The 19,789-nt window shown below is 42.5% G+C and overlaps 2 protein-coding genes across 18 annotated transcripts in view; one reads left to right on the forward strand and one right to left on the reverse strand.

The window, feature by feature from the left end:
• On the reverse strand, positions 1-14,385 carry CBX3 (chromobox 3). Of its 10 annotated transcripts, XM_074862428.1 has the most exons (7): positions 11,511-12,670; positions 10,939-11,007; positions 9,560-9,685; positions 7,536-7,678; positions 5,781-5,946; positions 4,307-4,401; positions 1-2,715 (listed from the first exon to the last, which is right to left on the reverse strand). In XM_074862428.1, exons 3-7 carry the CDS (start codon positions 9,599-9,601, stop codon positions 2,589-2,591), a joined length of 573 nt encoding a protein of 190 aa, XP_074718529.1. In that variant the 5' UTR covers positions 9,602-9,685; positions 10,939-11,007; positions 11,511-12,670; the 3' UTR covers positions 1-2,588. The 10 variants fall into 10 exon arrangements, 6 of the variants coding, with proteins under 6 accessions (XP_074718529.1, XP_074718557.1, XP_074718547.1 ...); XM_074862456.1 differs by lacking the exons at positions 9,560-9,685; positions 10,939-11,007 and adding an exon at positions 14,247-14,293 and having other exon boundaries at positions 11,511-11,561; XM_074862446.1 differs by lacking the exons at positions 9,560-9,685; positions 10,939-11,007 and adding an exon at positions 13,271-13,410 and having other exon boundaries at positions 11,511-11,561.
• The window catches only part of HNRNPA2B1 (heterogeneous nuclear ribonucleoprotein A2/B1), a 14,689-nt gene continuing 8,407 nt past the window's right edge, over positions 13,508-19,789 (forward strand). For 5 of the 8 annotated variants that reach the window (XR_012628124.1, XM_074862353.1, XM_074862339.1 and 2 more), the window contains exons 1-2: positions 13,509-13,680; positions 19,353-19,463. Coding sequence is in view for 7 of the 8 variants with exons in the window: in XM_074862353.1 (XP_074718454.1) it covers positions 13,651-13,680; positions 19,353-19,463 (141 nt within the window). In the remaining variant the exon portion in view is untranslated. Of the gene's footprint in view, positions 13,681-15,134; positions 15,277-19,352; positions 19,464-19,789 lie in introns of all 8 variants that reach the window. The other 3 variants (XM_074862378.1, XM_074862362.1, XM_074862368.1) reach the window with 3 other exon arrangements.

A 19,789-nucleotide genomic window follows, 5' to 3' on the forward strand; every position in this document is an offset into this window, starting at 1 on the left:
TACAGAAGATATCTCATTTATTTAATCAGTTAATTTTAAATTAATAACATTTGTTAACTTTTTTGCATATGTATGCAGCACATTCAGCATAACTTTACATAACTTGTAACTTTAAAAGTGTTGCATTTCATTACTATCAAAATGCAGTTTGACACAAAGTGAGGAGGAAAAAAAAGGAAACAAACACCAGTCAGCATTTCTACCATCATAATGTAAAAGATTAGAAATCTAAGTAATTGTCTAACAAGCTGTAAAGTTCTTTAAATCTCAATACAGTGCATTTTTACGGATAGTCAGAAGGAAGAACCAAATATAATGTAAAAGCTGTATCTAGTTGAAAATCTATATTTTAAGAGTTACAAATTGAGGAGAGTCAACCTTTCAACAAAAATCTCTATGTCTACCACTTACAATAACCAATAATTTAAATCAACTGTTTAACCTTTAACGCTTCAAATCAGCAACTTCATATAAACTTGATAGCCACACTTGAAACAAAGTATAGAAACTGCTAAATTTCAGACAATAAAACATAAACTATAGAATAACAGTTTTAAGACTCTTGAAAAAGCACTCCATACTGAAGAAGCAGGCAGAACGCAAGCTGCTTTGGAATTCTTGTTTAGTCCATGTCTTTCTCAAACTACTGAGTAAAAAAGCAAGGATTTCAGAATCCTATATACTAGATGTATAAATACTCCTTTTATAGGCCCCAAAGAATTAAGCCATGAACTCTGTAGAAGACTTACACATATGACAAAGTTGGGGTAATTTGTCTAATGAACAGGCAAGAGAAGCTAGCTAAGCTCTGAAATTATCATTACCTGGTGCAAGGGAACCCCTGCACTAACAGGGATATCAGATTTTTCCTAGAGCCACAAATAGATGGCAACTGAATTCTGCCCAAACCCAGTAGTAAAAAATCTTGACAAGACAAAGCAGTTACACATAAAAAGGTAATTTAGCATCAGTTTAGCCACTGTGGTGTCTAGCTATGTTTTACAATGACAAGTGTTGATTCACAATGTAAATGGCTTTTGAAACTATGTGACAACAAATATAGTAACAATTTATGAAACAGTATCAAAAGAACATCAAGCCCAGACTGAATTCCTTCATTTGCTCCTCAGCACACCATATGAGGGTTTCCAGGAATATCCATCTTTTTTTAACCTTCTAAGAAAACATAGCTAGGCAATTTTAACTGTCTGACCTAGGACACCGACAGTAGCATATTACAGGATTATTTTATTTTTTTTAGTCAAAACTCTAAATTAAGGGGAATTCTGAAACAAGCTTGGCCATTGACATATGGAGAGGCACAACGCAGGCAAACTATACCATGGTAGTCAAAACACAAATAAAAGAAGGTGTATAGATTAAAGCAAGTGAAAAGAGGAATGGCAACTGGAGAAAGAATGGAAAAAGGCAACTTTCCTCCTCCTGAGTTCCCCACCCCTTACTTCTGCCCTCCTGAAGGCATTCTCCAAGCAGCTCATTATAGGACTCATTTTAAAAGTTAATCTGAAATAGAAGCAAAGTCTTTTATATACGATGATGTATATGAGTCGTATACGACAACTATCTTCATTGAAATATTCCACTTTAAAGGCTATGGAAGTATTCTTCAGGCGGTGGCCTGAAGAATAATTCCGTCCGAACCACCGCTAGTTACACTATAGCCTTGTATTAAGACCTGAAAGTAAAGCAAAGACTGATACTGTCAACACATGTCAAATATTTCCTAGTAGTCCTGCAGAGGCCACTTGGTCTTGTGACCAGCAGCAATACCTAGGCAGTTGCTATCTGTGACTTAAACAAGTACCCAAAGCACATTCATTACGTAGGCCCTTCCTCACTGAAAAAAAAACTATGCTTCAGGCATTGTTCACCAAAAAAATACAAAGAATCAAAGCCTAGTATTTGTCTGGTATTGTGATTACAGAGTAGCAATGGGGTAATATTAACTAATCAACCTATGCTCAAAAAAACAACTTACAGTTAAATTGAAAGCTTAACATATCAAAAGTTCAGAAATATACCGCTTCAAAAGAGTCACAGCCTATCAGTATAAAGGAAGAATATAAAACTATTTTATTGACCACTGTTCACCAGTATTTACAATAAAGTAAACAATATACAGTCTGATAACATTCAAATTACTACAAAGTTAGTTTTCACCTGGTCTCCTTGAGACCAAGTGATCCCAAATACTAAAAAGAATGATTCTACAGGTTTAAAGGGCTAGGTCTGGGTAAAGAAGATACATGCACATCAATAGTATAGAAGACTACAAAACATCTGTGAGTTTGTTTAGACATTCATTATGATTCTGTAATAACTATGGAAGTTTATGAATGTTTTATAAAAGCTTTTACCTAATATGGAGGAAGTAGTAGTATCAAATGCTCTCTTGTGATAAATGGAACAAGTTGCAGAAAGCTTTTATTTACTTGCTGTTGATGCAAAACATACTACTTCAAAAAAATATCAAATTTGATTCTTGTTAGAATGTATGCTTCTCACATTGCTAATAAAACAAATTTCAGGTTTTAATATTCATATATATAAAAAAGCAATGCAAACAATTATTGTGCTTCATCTTCTGGGCATGAATGCCAAGTTAGTCGCTCTTCATAAAAAGCGATTACGATCTGAGGACACTTCACGTTAGCTTCTTTGGCCAGCACCAGATCTGCCTCATCAGAGTCTTTCCTGATGTAGAAGAGAGTGGAATTTAAGAAAATGCATAATCACCAATTCAGTAAATTTAGCAGCTCTTGATAGGTCGTAAGTTCTGAAAAGAATGTCAGCTAGAAATCAGTTTTCAGTAAACCTTCCACTACAGCTACCAAGAATTTCCATGCTAATGGCAAGGCTTCATAGCTGCGTTTTCCTTCCCTTCCCACATTTTTTTGTTTAAAAGAAAAATGCTATTCAAGGGAACCATTTATACAGTTACCTATTGCAGTATGTAATGAAACAAGTAAAACTGCTAATTCTCTCTTTTAAAGCATAACCAAAACTTCAAATTGAGACTTTTAAAAATCAACAGCATCAGTCTTAAGAGGTGGCACTTACATCCAAACTGTATTTACTGTTTATGCAAGTAACATCCAAATTTACTGTTTATTCAAGTAACTTGCTGTATTTCATACTGCTATTTTGATGCTGTCTTGGGGATAATAAACTTTCCAGCCTGACATGCTTCAGATTCTGTTTTAAAGTGTATGCTGCCTTTACAAGTCAGTTTTGTGCATACATACTCATACCTATGTTTCTTGCCTACCATCAATTATGAAAAACTAATCAACTGCATGTGAACTAAACAAAAAAAAGATTCTTTTTGTACATTTCCTTTGTGTTTGATTTTGCCAATTATCACTACAGAAATTCAAATAGTCACGATCTGGATTTTGCAACTCTTCTAAGTTTCACATAAAATTTATAGAGAATTTGAAAAGGCAGGGGGAGACAGAATCTTCCAAAGCACTGATCTTCAGTAGTCCAGGCACATCACATGACAAGTCATTTCTCTGGAGACCACTCAGTTTGACTCCATTCAGAAAATTACGCCCTTCTCCCAGGCTATCATTCATCTCATCTGACCACCATAAGAAATCTGACCCCAGCAAATGTTAATTCAAATCTGTTGTATTCTCAACACTGGAAAAACATACTAGTTTTGTGCTACTTGTTCACAAGGCAAGAAGTCCTTCTGTCAACACTGGAGCTAATGAAACTGGTCTCCACCTACCCTCCCAACAACACAAACCTCCCCCATCACTCTCCCCTCTTACTAGCCAATAACGATAAACCTCTCCTTCACATTGTTTATTCTTCTTCTCAACCTCAGCTTCCTCCACTAGTTGCTTCCAATTCCACTTCCCTGCATGCAGAACAGCTAGCACTATGGCTGGTTAAATGGTTGGCTATCCAGCAGCTGGCTTCTGCTTATCGGAACATGTAAAGCTGGACTTCTGCCTGCCATTCCCTCAGCAAGAACACTACTGAGATCCAGTTTTTCCATACAAATGCCAATTTTTCCTTATTTTATTAGAATTAACCTTTCAAATTTCTACTTCTGTAAAACTGAACCGATAGAATCTAAAGTTATTTTGGGTTTTGAAGGAAAAGAGATTAAGTACTAACTGATTATCAAAGCCTTGTTTTAGTAAGAATACAAGGTTAATAAGCAGACTACCAGCTTCTCTGTCTTAACCCTGAAATGAAGTTGTCTCATTAGCCTAAGTGCAACTGCCTGCCCTCCCTTAATATGGACAAGAACTGTGGATGTCAGACTTACCATTTCATGAGGAACATAAGCTCTCCGCTGCTATCCGTAGCCCCAATTATCCGCTCAGGATCAAGACCCCTTGCAAACCCTCTTGGTTTATCAACCTATTAAATAAGTTAGAAGATTGTTATCTAGTTTAAGATAAAATTCTGTTTTGGCGTTAGAGCTAGATATGTGCATTCTTGTGTTTATATACATATATGCGTATATCAGAACAAAAAATATATAGCCTTACATAATTATAGACGTTATAATTACATGTAACTGTCTGAAGATTACATTAATTTTATTTTTTCATGACTGATCTTCAGGCTGAGTCATTTAGATGCAGAGTAACAATGAAGGAATTTTACATCAATGTTTCTACCATTTATTTCTGAAAACTCAATAGATGAAACAAGTGACCTAAAAATCCTTATAGCGGATAAACAAATGAGCATGGCCAGTAAAAGCAACAAAAGAGGCGAAGCAAAAATGCACTCCTGGAAGCAGGAAAAACACATCTTTTTCAGCAAAACAACAGACTTCTGTTGGCTTAAGCCAAACATGAAACTGCACCAACTCTTCTTGGCTCACTGAGATCGCACTGCTGGTAAGGAATATCATGACTATTTCCTGCATTAGTTCCTCCAGGCTCACAATATCCTTTTTGGAGACAGTGACCACTACTGTACCAGATGAAGACACACAATTGACTTTATACAGAAAAACTAAACTATTCTTTGTATTATTCATCAACTACTCCTTCTGATGCCTTCCAACTTTTTTGACAGTAACCACACATCCAACAGCTGTCTTCGGTAAATCACTGACATTGCCAACCAGTTTCATTTCAAATTGCTATTTGAACGTTCACAGAGAAAAACGTGAACTATGTTGCACATCATTATATGTGCATTATTTTATACTTATCAGCACTAAATTTGTCGTGTTGTTCGTTCATTTAAATTGTAGGAGAAACCCAGACCTTTAAGAAAAGGTAGGCTTTTTCAGTCACCCTTTTTTTACTCCCTCTCCACCATCATGTCTGGTTCTAATCTAAGTAACTGCCTGGTCCTCACATTTGGCCATCTTGCCACTCACATATTTAAAATCATATACTAAACATGAAATCCAAAATAGAACTTCATCTTTGTTCCACTCATGAACCTTTTGCTCTAATACAAACTGATCATTTAATATAATTTCTAAATAACTCTTAAGCAGTCTTACTTTCAATTATTCAGTAAGCATCATGGGACAATGCAAGAACTTTTAGTTATCATGTCAATCACCTTTTACCCACCATTTGGATAGTCTCATTATCCACCATGAATGATTACCCTTTTCAAACCACAGTTCCAGATGCTGTGTGATTTTTACAGTTTTAAACCCATGTTTGGTCTCATTCTCAAAGTCACAACAGGATTTTTGGGGCGATAGGGATGGAGAGGTAGGGAGACACACAGGAAACACAAAGCTTAGCACATGAACATATACTTACAGAATCACGCTTTTTCTTTGATTTACTATCATCAGATTCACTATCTGACAAAGATTTTCTTTTGGCACCATCTGTTTTTTCTTTACCAGCTTTCTGAGAGTTTAGAAAAGCTTCGATTAGCTCCGGACAATCTAAGTTTTCTTCAGGTTCCCATGTGTTGTCAGCACTGAAACATACACACATTTATGTAAAACTAGGAAAAGAAGAAAAACATAAAACTAGCCACATGGCTCACCTTAAGCAAGTTATTTTTTTCTCATTATGTAAGGCAGGTTTCTTAAACCTAAAGATGCTTATCTTGCCATCTTTAGTATCCTTCATGTACTGCACCTGATGACTGAAAGAAGTATGCTCTGCTACTGTTGAAAAACAATGTTCTTAAACTGGAGATACAGAATAAGCAGCTCTATTAACTCCCATGATCTGTGTGGGATCATAGGAGTTAAAACAAGCAATCCCCACCCTACCAAAACCTACCGATCCATTTAAACTGACTCCCTTCCCTGGTTCCTCTAAAGACTGTCCATGCAATCAAACCAAAGGATATGAGCACTAAGACTTACTGAGAACAGAATGTACGCAACACTTACTACAAACAGTGTAGGTATGTATGTCTAAGCTTCTATACATGAGGAATGCTCTCAAAAGTTGCCTCCAAGCACTGACATCGACTATACCTAGAACTATCTCCCTCCTTCAGCTGACTACAAGAGGGAACTAAGGTTCCACGTCCAGAGCTGGGCACTACAAATGTTCCAGTAAGCGTGCATTTTGTTAACTAAAATGTAAGATGTCCATGAATGTTCCCTACAACAACTAAACACCTCATCAGTCATGCACAAATACTGCCACAGTTCTACTGCACAAGCAGGATGCCTGCAAATTATTTTCAGTTACTAAAACATATTTTTACAACTTCAAATCAGACCCTCGAATACTAAACACATTGTGTTTTGCGTAGATGCACTTACCTGAAACTGCGCAAGTTTCAGGTGCTAGAAAGCAGAATGTTGCAATGCAATCACTTTGAGAGGTATGCAATAATATGACTGCGTATGTAACTACTTATGTTCAAATGGTAAATGCATGACCCTTTTTTCAGCTAGCAAAGCAGTCTGCCAGAAAGTGTCATGGGAAGGAGGGAGTAGGCACAACTATGAGCCTTCCTTAACAATCAACTTTTTAAGTCCATTGTAAGGTTTTCTTGTGCTTCCGTATATCCCAGGAAAGAGACTCAAAAGATACCTTTCGGGTATGCCTGATGAAGGCAACCATGCCACAGAATTCCTTATGCAAATTCATCTAATTCAAGAGCAGTTCAGAAAAGTGTATAATAAGCAGACTATCTGCTTCAAATTCATCACTTCAGAGCCGTCTACAGTTTAAATCCCTGCAAAATCTCTTACTCAGAAGTAACATTCATTCCTTCACATACATAAATAGAACAACTGTCAGTCTAGCTTACCTTGATAGATACTGACACAAGCTAAATCAAAGACAAAGTGGTAAAAGAACAATTGCTAAGGACTTGGTAAAAGTCTTGGAACATTTTATGTAGCACAAACACTAAGCTACATATCTTCTATTTTATTTTCATACTTGACTGCCCCACTTGAATATGCATTTATGGATGTCCTTCTGTTGAGGTTCTTTAAAATGTATCCACATCATCCAATCCCCTCTCTGCATAGTTACTTCAAATAAATGGTTACTATTTAGCATTCTATTAGAAAAAAAATAATAGGTATGCCTTACTCTGTAAATCCTTTCCACTTCAAGTAGTATTCCACTTTTCCATTGACAACACGTCTGTCCAGGACTTTCTCCACAACAAATTCTTCAGGCTCTGCCTCTTCAACTTTTTTACCTTTGCCATTCTGTTTCTTTCCCATTTTGTGCTACAAAATAAATTCAGAATGACATTATTCATTCTTTTGCTTTACACAGTCACTTCACTGGCCAAACCCAACTTTGCTCAGTAAACAGCAAAGAATCATGTACTTATTCACACTAAAGCCAGCTTAGACTCCTTTTACGTTAGGGCATGTGGTCGGGTAACCTGGGCAAGATGTTAATGTTTTGGGTTTTTTCAGTTGCTTAATGAGACACCCAACATCAGTTTTTAAAAAGGTGAAATATTTCTGTCCATATACTCAGTACCTCTACTCCCCTTATAAATTTAATTCTTAGTGCTACATGCTCATAAATTTATGAAGCTTCTAAAAGTTAACTCTATGCCTGTGAAAAGGCAGAGGGCAAGAAACAGCATAAGGCAGAAGTAAAGAAAAGTAATAAGGGAACTGTGAAAGTGCATAAAATAGAAAAGGGATGGTACTCAAAAAAAGGTGGTTACTACCTTTTCCAAAAAAAAAAGGAGACGCTGATGGGAGCAAAGTTTACTATGTATTGCTACAATAAGCAAAATACTCAACAATAACCCATAACTATTGAACAGGATGCATGCTAGGAGCATTCCATTACTGCAGTCCCTCTCATTCTTAGCCACACACCAATGTAACTTACAGACGTCACAAAGGTGAAAAAATTTAAGACAGCTACACTTAAGTACAGCACTTAACACGTAAATTAAATTTTGCTAACTTAAAAAACTTTATAAGTGTTTTAAGTTTACATTTGATACTTGAAATAATATTCTTTAAGTTCTCAAAATAAATATTACATCCACATCATCCTCAAGGCATTCCCAGTTTAATAAGGCACAATTAAATAGTAATAGAAGGACACATTTCAGAATTTCCTTGTTTGTAATCTTAAAAAGGTTGGAACAAGCCTATCATATTGTTGTATCACATTTCTGGAGCACTAGCAGACCAAAAGCAGTTTGCTTGCCATTTTGGACTGCACCTTATAAGGAGATTGTTAAAGTGGCAGCCATAAACTAATGGGAGCAGTATTAAGCTCCTAAAACGTACAGTCATGCAGCACCCTAAATCGAAGTGGACAGAACTAATTCCTCACTAATGTACTTCCTATGGAACAGAAAACAGACAAGCAAAAATCACAGAGCATCTCTATTTGCTTGATGGCTTTTCTCTAGTCCTCTCTAGAATTAATGTGGGTTAGTTTGAGAACACAGCGTAGCAATTTTGAAACTGTCAAATTTTTAGACTTTGTAGAATTTTGTCTTAATGTGGTGAAAGGTAAAAAAATGTATGTTAGACACAAGAAAAACTGTCTTTTTCTAAATTGAAGATTTGAAGATGATTCTTTCCAAAGCCCTGTCTTTGTGCCCCTTATTTTTCATAATTAATTGTTCCCTCCCTTCCCAAAATAGCTTTACTCTGGTTAGCAACCCATAAATTGAAGGTGCAAAAAACAAAGAGGAGGAAAAGTTTCAAGTTTCTCTTTCAAACAGCAAGTTTCTGTATATGATTATATCTCATGTGACATTTGTTTTGATTTGGAAACATAGAAGAGAGATTATCTAAAGCAGAGCATGTATTTCCAATTAGATTTTAACTGCCTGCATATCCCAGGTGTATTTTGACCACAGCATTCATGTCTGAGAAAGTGTCAACTTAAGCACACTGACTTTTTTTGCCTCCACAGGAAAAATAATGTAAGACTGAAATTGAAGGAAAATAAAAAGATGAAGATGTCCAACACTTCTATGAAGGCAGCTTCTTTGAAGGAACAGAAGTGTGAAAAAGAGAAACAGGTAGAGATGAGGAAAACAAACAAGCAAAAAAAAGCAGCAGAGGGGAAAAAAAAAAAAAAGACACAGACTCACTATACCATAGTAATAACATTATAATTACTGGTGATGAGGCAAGCAGGCTACAAGTGGGGTACATCTCCATCTGTGCTCTCCGTTGGACTAAAAGTCTTTGATTCAATGGAAGATTGCTTCCTGGTACTCTTTTCGGCTTCACTAATTCTTGTCACTTAAAGATAAATGTTTTGGATTTCTGTATCAAAGCAACACTTTTTTAACTTTCTAAGACTTAAGTATCTATATAATCTTTCACAGAAGAAAATGAATGTCATGGAAGTCTGTACTTTTTTCTTGAAGTGCAGTAAGAAATAACAAAATCGAGAGTATGTTGCTTTTTGTTTTAAATATTATGAAACTTAATTAGGTCTCGTGTGCATCAGCACTGCTTTTCAAGCCTTTCCAACCTATTAAAATAATACTTGATTGCAGAGCCTGCAGAAATACTGAACATTTGTTAAAAACCTGTACATTCTGAGGTTACACAAACCAGTGAAAATCTTGGCCCACAAGTGAATGTGGCACCTGACTGAAGTTAAAGGGTACTAAATGTCAACACACTAGAGCCCTGAAGCTCCCCCTTCTCTATGGTTGCACATTGTAAGCTGTAACTTGGGCATTTGACCACTCAATGCTCATCTGTGACTTGTTTCCCTTTCTGCATTCAGAAGTCACATATGACAGATGTAGATCTGTGGATAATCACTCTTTCTTTGAGGGGCACGATTAAAACACTGATATGACACTGTGGTGAAGGGTTTTAACATACAAGAGGTAACAAAATCAGAATTACAGTTCCAGAGCTATGCTATCGCTTAATACATTTGGGTTTTGCATGCAAATAGATAATGAAGCAGAATTAGTTATGGTTCCCATGGGAACCATAACTGATTTTCCTGACCTGTGCAGCAAAATTCTCAACAACATCAAAAGATTAAAAATACTGCATTCACAGATTCTTTCCTTTCCCTGAAGCATCCCCTCCCCAGGCTGACTAACTCCTCTTCCTCAAATTAGGGAAAAACAGGCAATCAATTACTAACAGAAAGTTCAGACATTGACCTTGGTGAAATCTTTTTAATTAGTTTGATATCATATGATATGAAGGAAGCACTCCACTGCACTTCTAAGCCAGGAGTTAATACAAGTTTTTAATATATCTTGATCTGGGTCAATCAGCAATCATTTCAGTAAACTTAAGAACAGGCCTTTTGGGTACATTATAGATCAGTTGTTCTGCTATCCAAATTTTGAATTGTACACATGTATTTTTGCTTACTTTTCCCCGCCTCAAACTCAGATGCACCTGACGCTATACTTTTTCAGTTCTATCTTTCACAAAACTATGTATCATTATTAGCTGAATGGTAATCAGCAACCAACTGCCCTTAGAAGTCTGTATTTTAATGTCAAGCAAAGCTTTACAGGACTTGAGATCCATGAATGCATCATTAAAACGGTCCGGGAGGGGTTGGCATCTGATAATCTCTGCTCCTATGAAATTCAAAGAAACTGTTATTTGTTTAAAATCATTTCAAAAGGCATCTTAACTATGCCACATCATTTTCCAATAATGTTATTTTTCATCTGCAAAGACTGCCTTTTCTCAAGCAATTAGTCTTCCCCAAATACACCAGGAGAAATTAAATGAATACGTGATTTGGATTTTATTTTTTACATATACGATGAATTACATGGTGTGCTGAAAGGAGGCTAAAAAAATCCTTAGTGTTTTCTACTGTAGGACAAGATGAAATAGTGCAGAGTCCTTTAATATTTTTTTTTCCCAACAAGTCTCTTTACAAATGGCAGATTTATTAGAGCCAAAGACAATGTCCTTTCTAGTAGCCTTACTTTCTGGATCTGAAATTTTGGTCAGAATAATGCTGGGGAGGGGAGATGTGGATGTATCTTTTTAAATGGAGATGCCAAGTTATAAGTTTGAAGAAAAATATGTTGATTAAATCCTTATATACTTTAGGTGTGCGTGAACTTACCAATGTAGTTTTATTGGAGGCCATTTTTATTGCAGACTTGCAGAGCTTTTACTAGAAAAATGCATGACAATTAAAAGGAAGTTTACATTACTCAAAGAAAGGCATCCCAATACAAGCATGGTCCTTGTTCCAACCCCCATGAATTCACTGCATATAACATTTCTAATGTGGATTAAATCCAGAACAAAAAGTAGGTTACTACTTTGTCTGGCATAACCCAGTAACGCACCATTATGCTAGCCAGGATAAACGATACTGACAAAGTGGTATATAGGGTTGAAAAAAGGTTTTTCTCAAGGCCTTCTAAGGCATAGAGATGTTTCTAGGGAAAAGGGGGAGGACCATCAGGGATGCTTATTTCCTTAAACCCAATAGAACAGGAATTCTGATTCTACCAGTTAATCGAGATACAGCTAGGTATATTAACTGCGAATCTGGTGGGGAGCAGCTACATATCTGTGGTGTAATGAGTCACCCATTACTCTTACGTTGTAGTAAATGCTTATAAACAGCAAATATTTATCTTAATGCAACTATAACGTTGCCTTCTGATTCTCAAGTTCGCAAGAGTTAAGGTCCTAGAGCAACATTAACTCAGCTAAGCTGTACATACTACCTATCTAACCTACGCAAATGATGTTGAACACCATCCATCCCCTTTTCCATGTCATTTCTCGGACTGGCCACCTCCTTAGGCATGTATTGTCCCCGCCCCACTGCAAACTATAGAACTGTTAGAATTCCCCATATGCCCGGGCAAGGCAAAAGAGAAAGTCCTTCAAGGCCAGAAAACCTCCCGGACTCGGCAATCCCGCCCAATTCTCCCCTGACACGGGAGGTGGATCTTGGCAGTCCCGTAGGCGGTGGGGTAGGTGAGGCGGGAGAAGGGCCGGGGCTAGGGCCCCCGCGCAGGGGGCCTTGTCTTGTCCCCGATTGAAAGCCAGGAGAAAGGGGAAAAGAAACAACAACAATAAGAAGAAACACCACCCGCCCTCCCGTGCCACCCCCACCAGAAAATGCAGGCCGCCCTGCGGAGGAGGCCCGTTGGGGGAGGCTGCGCCTCGGGCCTGTGGTGGGCGCACGTGAGGCGGCCGGGGACGCCCCGGGCGAGCTAACGGGACTGCCCCGGGCGGCGCGGGGCCGGCCCGCCACCCCACAGCGAGGGCCGGGGGAGGGGGGGCCCCGCCGCTGCCGCCCCGGGCAGCCGCCACCGCCCGGCGGGCCCTGCGCGCCGCGCCCCCGCCGCCAGGGCCCCTTCCACGCCGCCTCCCCCACCCCGCCACGTTTCCCCCGGGCCCGGCACACACCCCCGCCGCCTCCCGGAGCAGGGACGCCCGGTGGCGGAGGCCGCCCTTCGGCGGTGGCGGGCTGGCTTTGTCTCCCGAGCGCGTCCGCCGCCGCCGCACGGGTGCTGCTGCCCCCGCCCCCCGGCGCAACCCTCCTTCCCCGCGGCAAAGCCCGCTCGCCCCGGGGCCCTCCCTCCCTCCTTCCCGTGCGGGCCGGGAGGCGCCGTGCAAGCGCTGGGGCCGCGGCCCCTCGGCTCCCCCCCCCGTTACCCCCCGCCGCCAAGGAAGCGGCGGCGTATTGAGGGGGGGGGGGGGGAGCGGGCGGGCTGTGTTCCCGCATCTCCCCGCGGCGGCCCGCAGGCGAGGCCCACGCCGCGGGGCGCGGAGGGAAGGGGAGCCGGGGCGGGCGGGGGGTGCGTGGAAGGAGGCGGCTGAAGCGAGAGAAAAGAGGGAGAGAGAAAGAAGGATACAGACTTCAATGGTGCCCAGCCGCTCGGGTCTCCCGTCTCCTCCTCGCTCTCGCCCTGCGCGCACTGAGCAACGGCGGCAACAGCGACATCTGAGGGGGGTTGAGGCGGGGGGTGGGGGAAGGGAGGCAGGGAGGGGGTGGGGAGCGGTTGGGCGGCCGCGCGGCGCGGCGCAGGGCGGGCACGGCGGCGGCGGCTGGCGGGGCTGGGCTGGGCTGGGCTGGCCGAGCACTGCGCGCCGGCGGCTGACGGGGCAGAGCGCACGACACCGCCTACGCGCGAGCTGCAACCTCCTACCGTCGTCGCCGCCAGCACAGGAGGGGGGCCAAGACGTCTCTCCAACGGGGGGCTAGCGCAGGACCGCGTCAGGCGTCCAAAAGAAGGAAGATGCCTCGCGGCGACAGAGAAAGCGACTGGGTGAGCCGGAGGGGGAGGGTGGGCGAGCGGGCGGGCGGGGGAACGGGCCCGCGGTGCCCGGTAAGTGCAGCCGCCATGATGGCCTCCGCCATGAGGGCGCGTTGGGCCCGAGCGGACGCCGCCCGCCGCGGAGCGAGGCCCTCAGTCGGTGCGGCAGGGCGGCCCCGGCGAGCCCCAGGAGCGAGGAGGGCGGGCGGGGAGCGCTGGGGTGGGTTTGAAGCTCGTTGCGGCGTGGCTGAGGGGGCCGCTTGGAGCGCGGCCATTTCCCGCGTTGCGGCGGGGAGGCCTAGTCGTTAGTGCGGGCGGTGGGGGAGGGATGGGGGCTCGGAAAGGAGGGGAGGGGGGCTCGGAAACTCTTTTATTAGTGTGGGAAGGGGTCGGAGTCGGCCGGGGGGGGGGGGGGGCGGGGAGGCTGGCTTCGCTCCGGCTGAGCAGCCGCGGGTGAATCCGCTCTGGCTTTCCCCGGGAGCTGGGGGAGGGGGGCGGGGGGGGGGGGAGAAGAGGGGGCGGGAAGAAAGGAGCAGCTCCAGCGCCATTTCCCTGGTGCGCGGGGCGGCAGCACTCACCCTTTGTCGCGGTGCGTGCGGGGCCGCTGAAGAGAGAAAAAGGGAGAGAGGGGGAGGGAGGAAGGAAGAAGAGAGTGCCGAAGCGGGCGGTGCGCCCGACGTTGACGGTGCGGGGTAGAGCGGAGCAGACTGCGGCGAAGTCCGCCTCCCTCCACTGCCTCTTGGGCCCCCGCGATGTGTCGGCCCTGGCGCCAAAATCTGGGTAGTTATCACTTCCTCCTGCCGAGGGGTAGGGGGAGGGGGGCCAGGCCGCCAACAACAAGGGGAGATTTCGGGGGTGCACTTCGTTCTACTCCCGCCCGCTCCCTGCCAGTACCACAGGTGGCAACGGGGAGGGGGGGGGGGGGGGGGGGGGGCGATACGAGGCCGCCTTGGGCTAATTATAACCGCTCGCGTTGAGGTTTGAGCCTTCGGGGCCGTTCGGCAATTTCCGTGGGGGGGGAAAAAAAAAAAAATCCACACCACGACGGTGCCAGTCGTGATCGGGCCGTTTCGGCTCCGCTCGGGCACGTATCGCGAGTCTCTTCCGTTGTCGGAAATTGCCGAACGGGCTGGATAGTCTGTGACTGCAGCGTCTTTTTCTGCGGAAATTGCCGAGCAGGTTCCGAGCGCCATTCTTTTCTGCTTCGGCAAATTCCGGAAATTGCCGAAGCGAGTCGAATGGGCTTCCATGCCCCTTTCGGCTTTTTCCGGCGACTGTCGAAGCGGATAAGCTCGACGACGACGGCTCCTTCGGCTCATTTCGGAGGCAGCCATTACTAACGGAGTTGATGACTTTTTATTACGTGATAAAAACACGTAGGGGCGTTATACAGAAGTGCTGCCCCTTTGGAGATATTTAAGCTCCAGATTCAAGCTTTTTTTTTTTTTTAAAAAAAATCCTAAAAGCTCAGAAGCGAGCCTGAGCTGGAGAAGGAGGGCGCTAGCACTACGTGGAGCTGAATTTCAAATTACGTAACAGTTAAGGCAGCCATTACTGACCGGTTGTACGGTACTCTCAAGCAGGAATACGTAAACCATGAAGAATATGGTACGTGAAAAGGGAGAATTCGGAGTTTGCTTTTTTAAGGAGGGTGGCGCGTTTGGTTACGCGTGCGGAGGGAATTTTTCCGGGTCTGGGCGTTGCGAGCGGGCTTGAGCCCTTGTCAGCGCTGGTCTGGGGTGCTGCTGCTGGGTGCCGGTGGGGGTGCCGCGGGCAGGGGGATGGATGTCTGTCCGCAGAGGAAGCGTTAGTGGGGAGGAAGGTTCTGGAAGCGGCGGCTGGGGCTAGTGCGCAGCCGAGAGAGGAGGCGGAAGCTGCGGTAGCCGTGCATGGCGGGTGGCTAATTCTTAAATCCTTTGATGTACCCGTTAGCCGAGCTGCCGTTAAGGCGGCGCTAGAGGAGAGGGACACCTGGCTGTGGGGGGTCGATCATTGCGCGGTCCGGGGGGTCGCCTTTGCCCTGCGAGGCGGTGACCGGCTGGGGTGGCACTGCTAGTAATGGCGGTGCTGAGGGGGAGGGGTAAAATGGCGGCTCCGAGACGCGCTGGTGCGTGAGGCTGTGAGGATCACTCGGGGGGCGAGAAGGCGAGTGAGGCGGGCGGCATGAGGCGCTGCACGGCAGCTGCAATCGTCTAGTATCAGCGGGGGCGGAAAAGAGCGCTTGCAGGCTCTTCCTGGTACCCTGGGTGTAGGTGCGCGGTAGAAGCGGTTTGCAGCACTTGGTTTCTGTTTAGCCCGAGGACCCGGGTGTTTTTGTGGTTTTTTTGGTTTGTGGGTGTGGTTTTTTTTTTCTATCGGGGGTCAGTGCTTCCAAAAGTTTTTTCCTTCCCGCCGCATCGCTGTCCCTGGAGGTGACGGCTGCTTCTGGGCGCCATTTTCCCCTTCTAGCTGCGGGGGCCCCTGTTTTCCTGATACCCGCCACATGGCGGAGCCGGCACGGGAGCGGCTTCGCTCCATAACGTCGGACGGCGGGGGCGGGCGAAGCGGCACGACCAGGGTTGGATTGCGAAGCCCTGTGGAACGTATAGGGGCTAACGGGGCCCGAGGAGGGGGTGGGGAGCAGTTTCTTTCTAATTCGGGAGCAGTAAACCCAGCCTTGCTTTTGGCAGGCCTGGCCATAGTAGTTCAGAGATCCCACTTGGTGGTCTCTGCTTACCGTTTTTGTTACTCGGGTTCTTAACCCCACAGAAGTTAGCTTGGAGTATTTGTGCACGCATTATTTATATATGAAGCACATTTCCTTGCTCTTGTTGATGAATTTTCCAGCAAAGGCTATACAGTTTCCAGTCCTTTGAAGTGTTGCTTTAAGCCTGTGCAGGAAAGCTTAAAATAAACAGTAATGATTCTACAGAGTTCATAAAGATTTCCCTTCACAGTCCATTCCTGCCAGGGAGCATACTATGAAAACCTTGAAAGAGGTTATTCTTCCAGCTTTTATATTGTGGGCCTTGGCAGAGATGGGTTGTATGTGTAGGGAGTTGTTTTTACCAAATGAGGCTTTTCATCAAGATTCTTGAGAGGGATGGGTGTGGTAATAATTTTTATCATGCATTTTATAGCTTCAGCATAAACTTCAGATGGTCAGAGCTCTCTGGACCCTGGTGGGAGGTTAATGCTAGGCTGACCGGAGCTTCTTAAAACTGATACATTTAAGACAGATAATCTCTCTATGTCCAGAGGCTGTGCATGTATTAGTGGAACAACATGTTTGTGATACTTTCCCACGGTGGTTTTCATTGATGAACTAGTAGTGAATTTTGTTACTGCCGTGTCCTGACACGTGTGGTGCGTAGATGGGTTTTTTTGGTAGGGCATGTACTGCATAACACTTAATGCATGGTAGATTACAGTGTCTAATAATTCATAAATCCATAAAGTATTATTACTATTATTTTTAATGTTTATTAGTAATGTGTTGTATATGTCCTTTAAAAAACAAATGCAGTTGTTACAGTTGACAGATCCTATTCTTTCCTGGAGTTTTGTTGACATGTTTATAACTGTTTTCAAAGGTAAACCTAACACTTACTGAAAAAATCCTACCTGCCTACTAAATTTCCTTGATTCTCATATATTTTATAAGAATATAAATGTGCATTATCAGACATGTGACAGTTGGTTCTATAGGAAAAAGTGTCTTGTGGGCTTCTGAAACTGTAGCAAGTAGTCCCTAATTTTCAAGCTGCAGAACTGAAGTAATTTGAAAGGAGGATTTTTTTGGTAGTATCGTTGCTTAAAATGATTTCTCTGCTAACCTACTCAAATTATAAAGGATAGTATGACTTGAGGTATATGACATTTTAGTCCAAGTCTGGTATGCAGCATCCTTTATTTTTATGAGGTGAAAGGAAACTTAACATAACATGGGTTTGCTGCTTTTAAACTCTTGTGTCTAATTTTGCCTGTGTACAAAGAGCTTCCTCTGTGTTAGAAGAAAAAATACTAGATCAGGGGCAAGTTCCAACTGTTTTTAAGAGACATTTAAACTGATCGTTCTCAAATACAGTGTTTATTTTTGGGGGGAGAAAAGTTTATTTTTCTAAGGGTTGACTTCCTCTTCAGACTGCAGTATCTCAAGCTGGTAATAGAGTGATGCATTTTGAACAAAACTGGATTCAGTACTACCTACAGTAATTGTCTTCCTGTGACATGCATCTAGATACAGGCCTGCTTTGGACCACCTCAGAAAACATGTTGGTCTACATGCAGATTAGGTTGGCTTAATATTTTTAAAAGCATTTGTGCACTGAATATTTTGCTTATTTCCCAAATCTCATTGTTTTGTCATTGGCTGTCTAATTTTCTTTTTAGGTTTATCTTAGTGTCCAGTGCATAGTTGGTCATGTTGTGTCTGTCAGTTATAGCTGACTATGCAGTTTTTGGGTTGCTTAAAAAACAACCACCACCCTAAAGAAAGCACAAAACCAAACACCCAAGCACATTTTCTTGGTTTTTAAAGTTAGTTAACAGGATAAAGCTGATGTAATCATTGCATTTGCATTCTCCTGTCCCTAGCAGGACAGTTCTTTTTCCAAGAACATTCTGAAATCTTAAGTTTTGTGGAAGGGGACTGCTTTTTAGTGCATTTTCTTAATTGTTGCCGTTTGACATCTGAAATGGCAAAATGTATGATCTAGTGAAGCTGTTGTGTGTAGAAAATGACAATTCTGATGCCTGCTTGGTGTAAAAAGTTAGTATAAAGGTATTTTTAACTAGTAGAGGTTGGAAGGTTGTCCTTCCTGCTTTGCTGTAATACCACATACAAAATAGTAAATGTAGTATCTTATTATTGGTCCTGCATGTTTTTAATGATGTACTGGTCATCACAGCAGAAATTTCTGTTGAACAAGTGCAGTGATAATGTCTCTGAAAGAAAGGTAATACAGCAAAGTCTTGCTGAAAGCATAATTTATATTAGCGGATACATATGTGAATATGTATTAGTCACATTTTCATTTTAAAGGGAATCCACTTATTTTTAATACTGCTGCTGTTGAGGGTGGATAGGTTTACAGCTAATTCAAATGGTGCAGGATCCCAGATTAATTCTACAAATGACCCAGCTTTCATTTGTTTTAATAATTGATGAGAAAAACATGAATTGATGACCAATTTTAGAACATCTTTAGCTGTATCTTCATTTGGTTTTGTTCTTAGTGCTTTGGGTAAATAGCATGCTACTATTCATGTACAACAGTTTGAGCCAGAATTGTTATTAAAAATAAATGTCCTCTGGAATAGAATCAGACAGTATTAATGTATTCGTGTTATCTGTAATGAGAACTTTTGGTTTTGTTTTTATTTTCCTTTTCTTTAAAAAGCATGTCATAAAGATCTTTGAGAGGACTGTTCTACAAGTCTTGGAGTGTGTTCCCTTGTTCTTAATATTTGGAGAAAGAGATGGGAAGAAGTACATTATTGAAATCTGAATCATAAAAGTAAACCCGTAGAATTGTATAATTTGCTTAATTTCTTGAATAGTGGTAGAACATCTAGAAGAGCCAAGCCTAATTTTGAAAAAAATCTCTTACTGAAAGTCTTTGACACTTAGAAAAATCTTACCTAATTATGCCCATAAGAGGGGGTATTATTATTTATATTAATGTAATCTTCTTTTCTCTCAGAGGGAAAAGGAGCAGTTCCGCAAACTGTTTATTGGTGGCTTAAGCTTTGAAACAACAGAGGAAAGCTTGAGGAGTTACTATGAGCAATGGGGAAAGCTTACAGACTGCGTGGTAAGTTCAGCATACTAATGCACAATGATGGCATAGAATGTTTAGAAATTGTAGAAGTGGGGAGTTCATTTTCTGAATAGCTTAATAAAAAGATGGAATGTTAAATTGTCTTAAGCATACAGTTGGTTGATTTATTTAGTCCATTGAAACTACGCACAGACTTTTCCCATGCAAACTGTGGTGGTAGAGTTAGGGAGCATTCACAGTCTGTTTCTTGTAAAATTTTGCAGATTATCTCTAACCTCTGATTTCAGCAGTTTAAAATTAACTTGGTTGTGATTGGCTGAAGTGCATTAGGGAGTGCTTACACAGAGTGCTGTTACATC

The sequence above is a fragment of the Strix uralensis genome, chromosome 1 (genome assembly GCF_047716275.1).
Source record: "Strix uralensis isolate ZFMK-TIS-50842 chromosome 1, bStrUra1, whole genome shotgun sequence".
NCBI lineage: Eukaryota > Metazoa > Chordata > Aves > Strigiformes > Strigidae > Strix > Strix uralensis.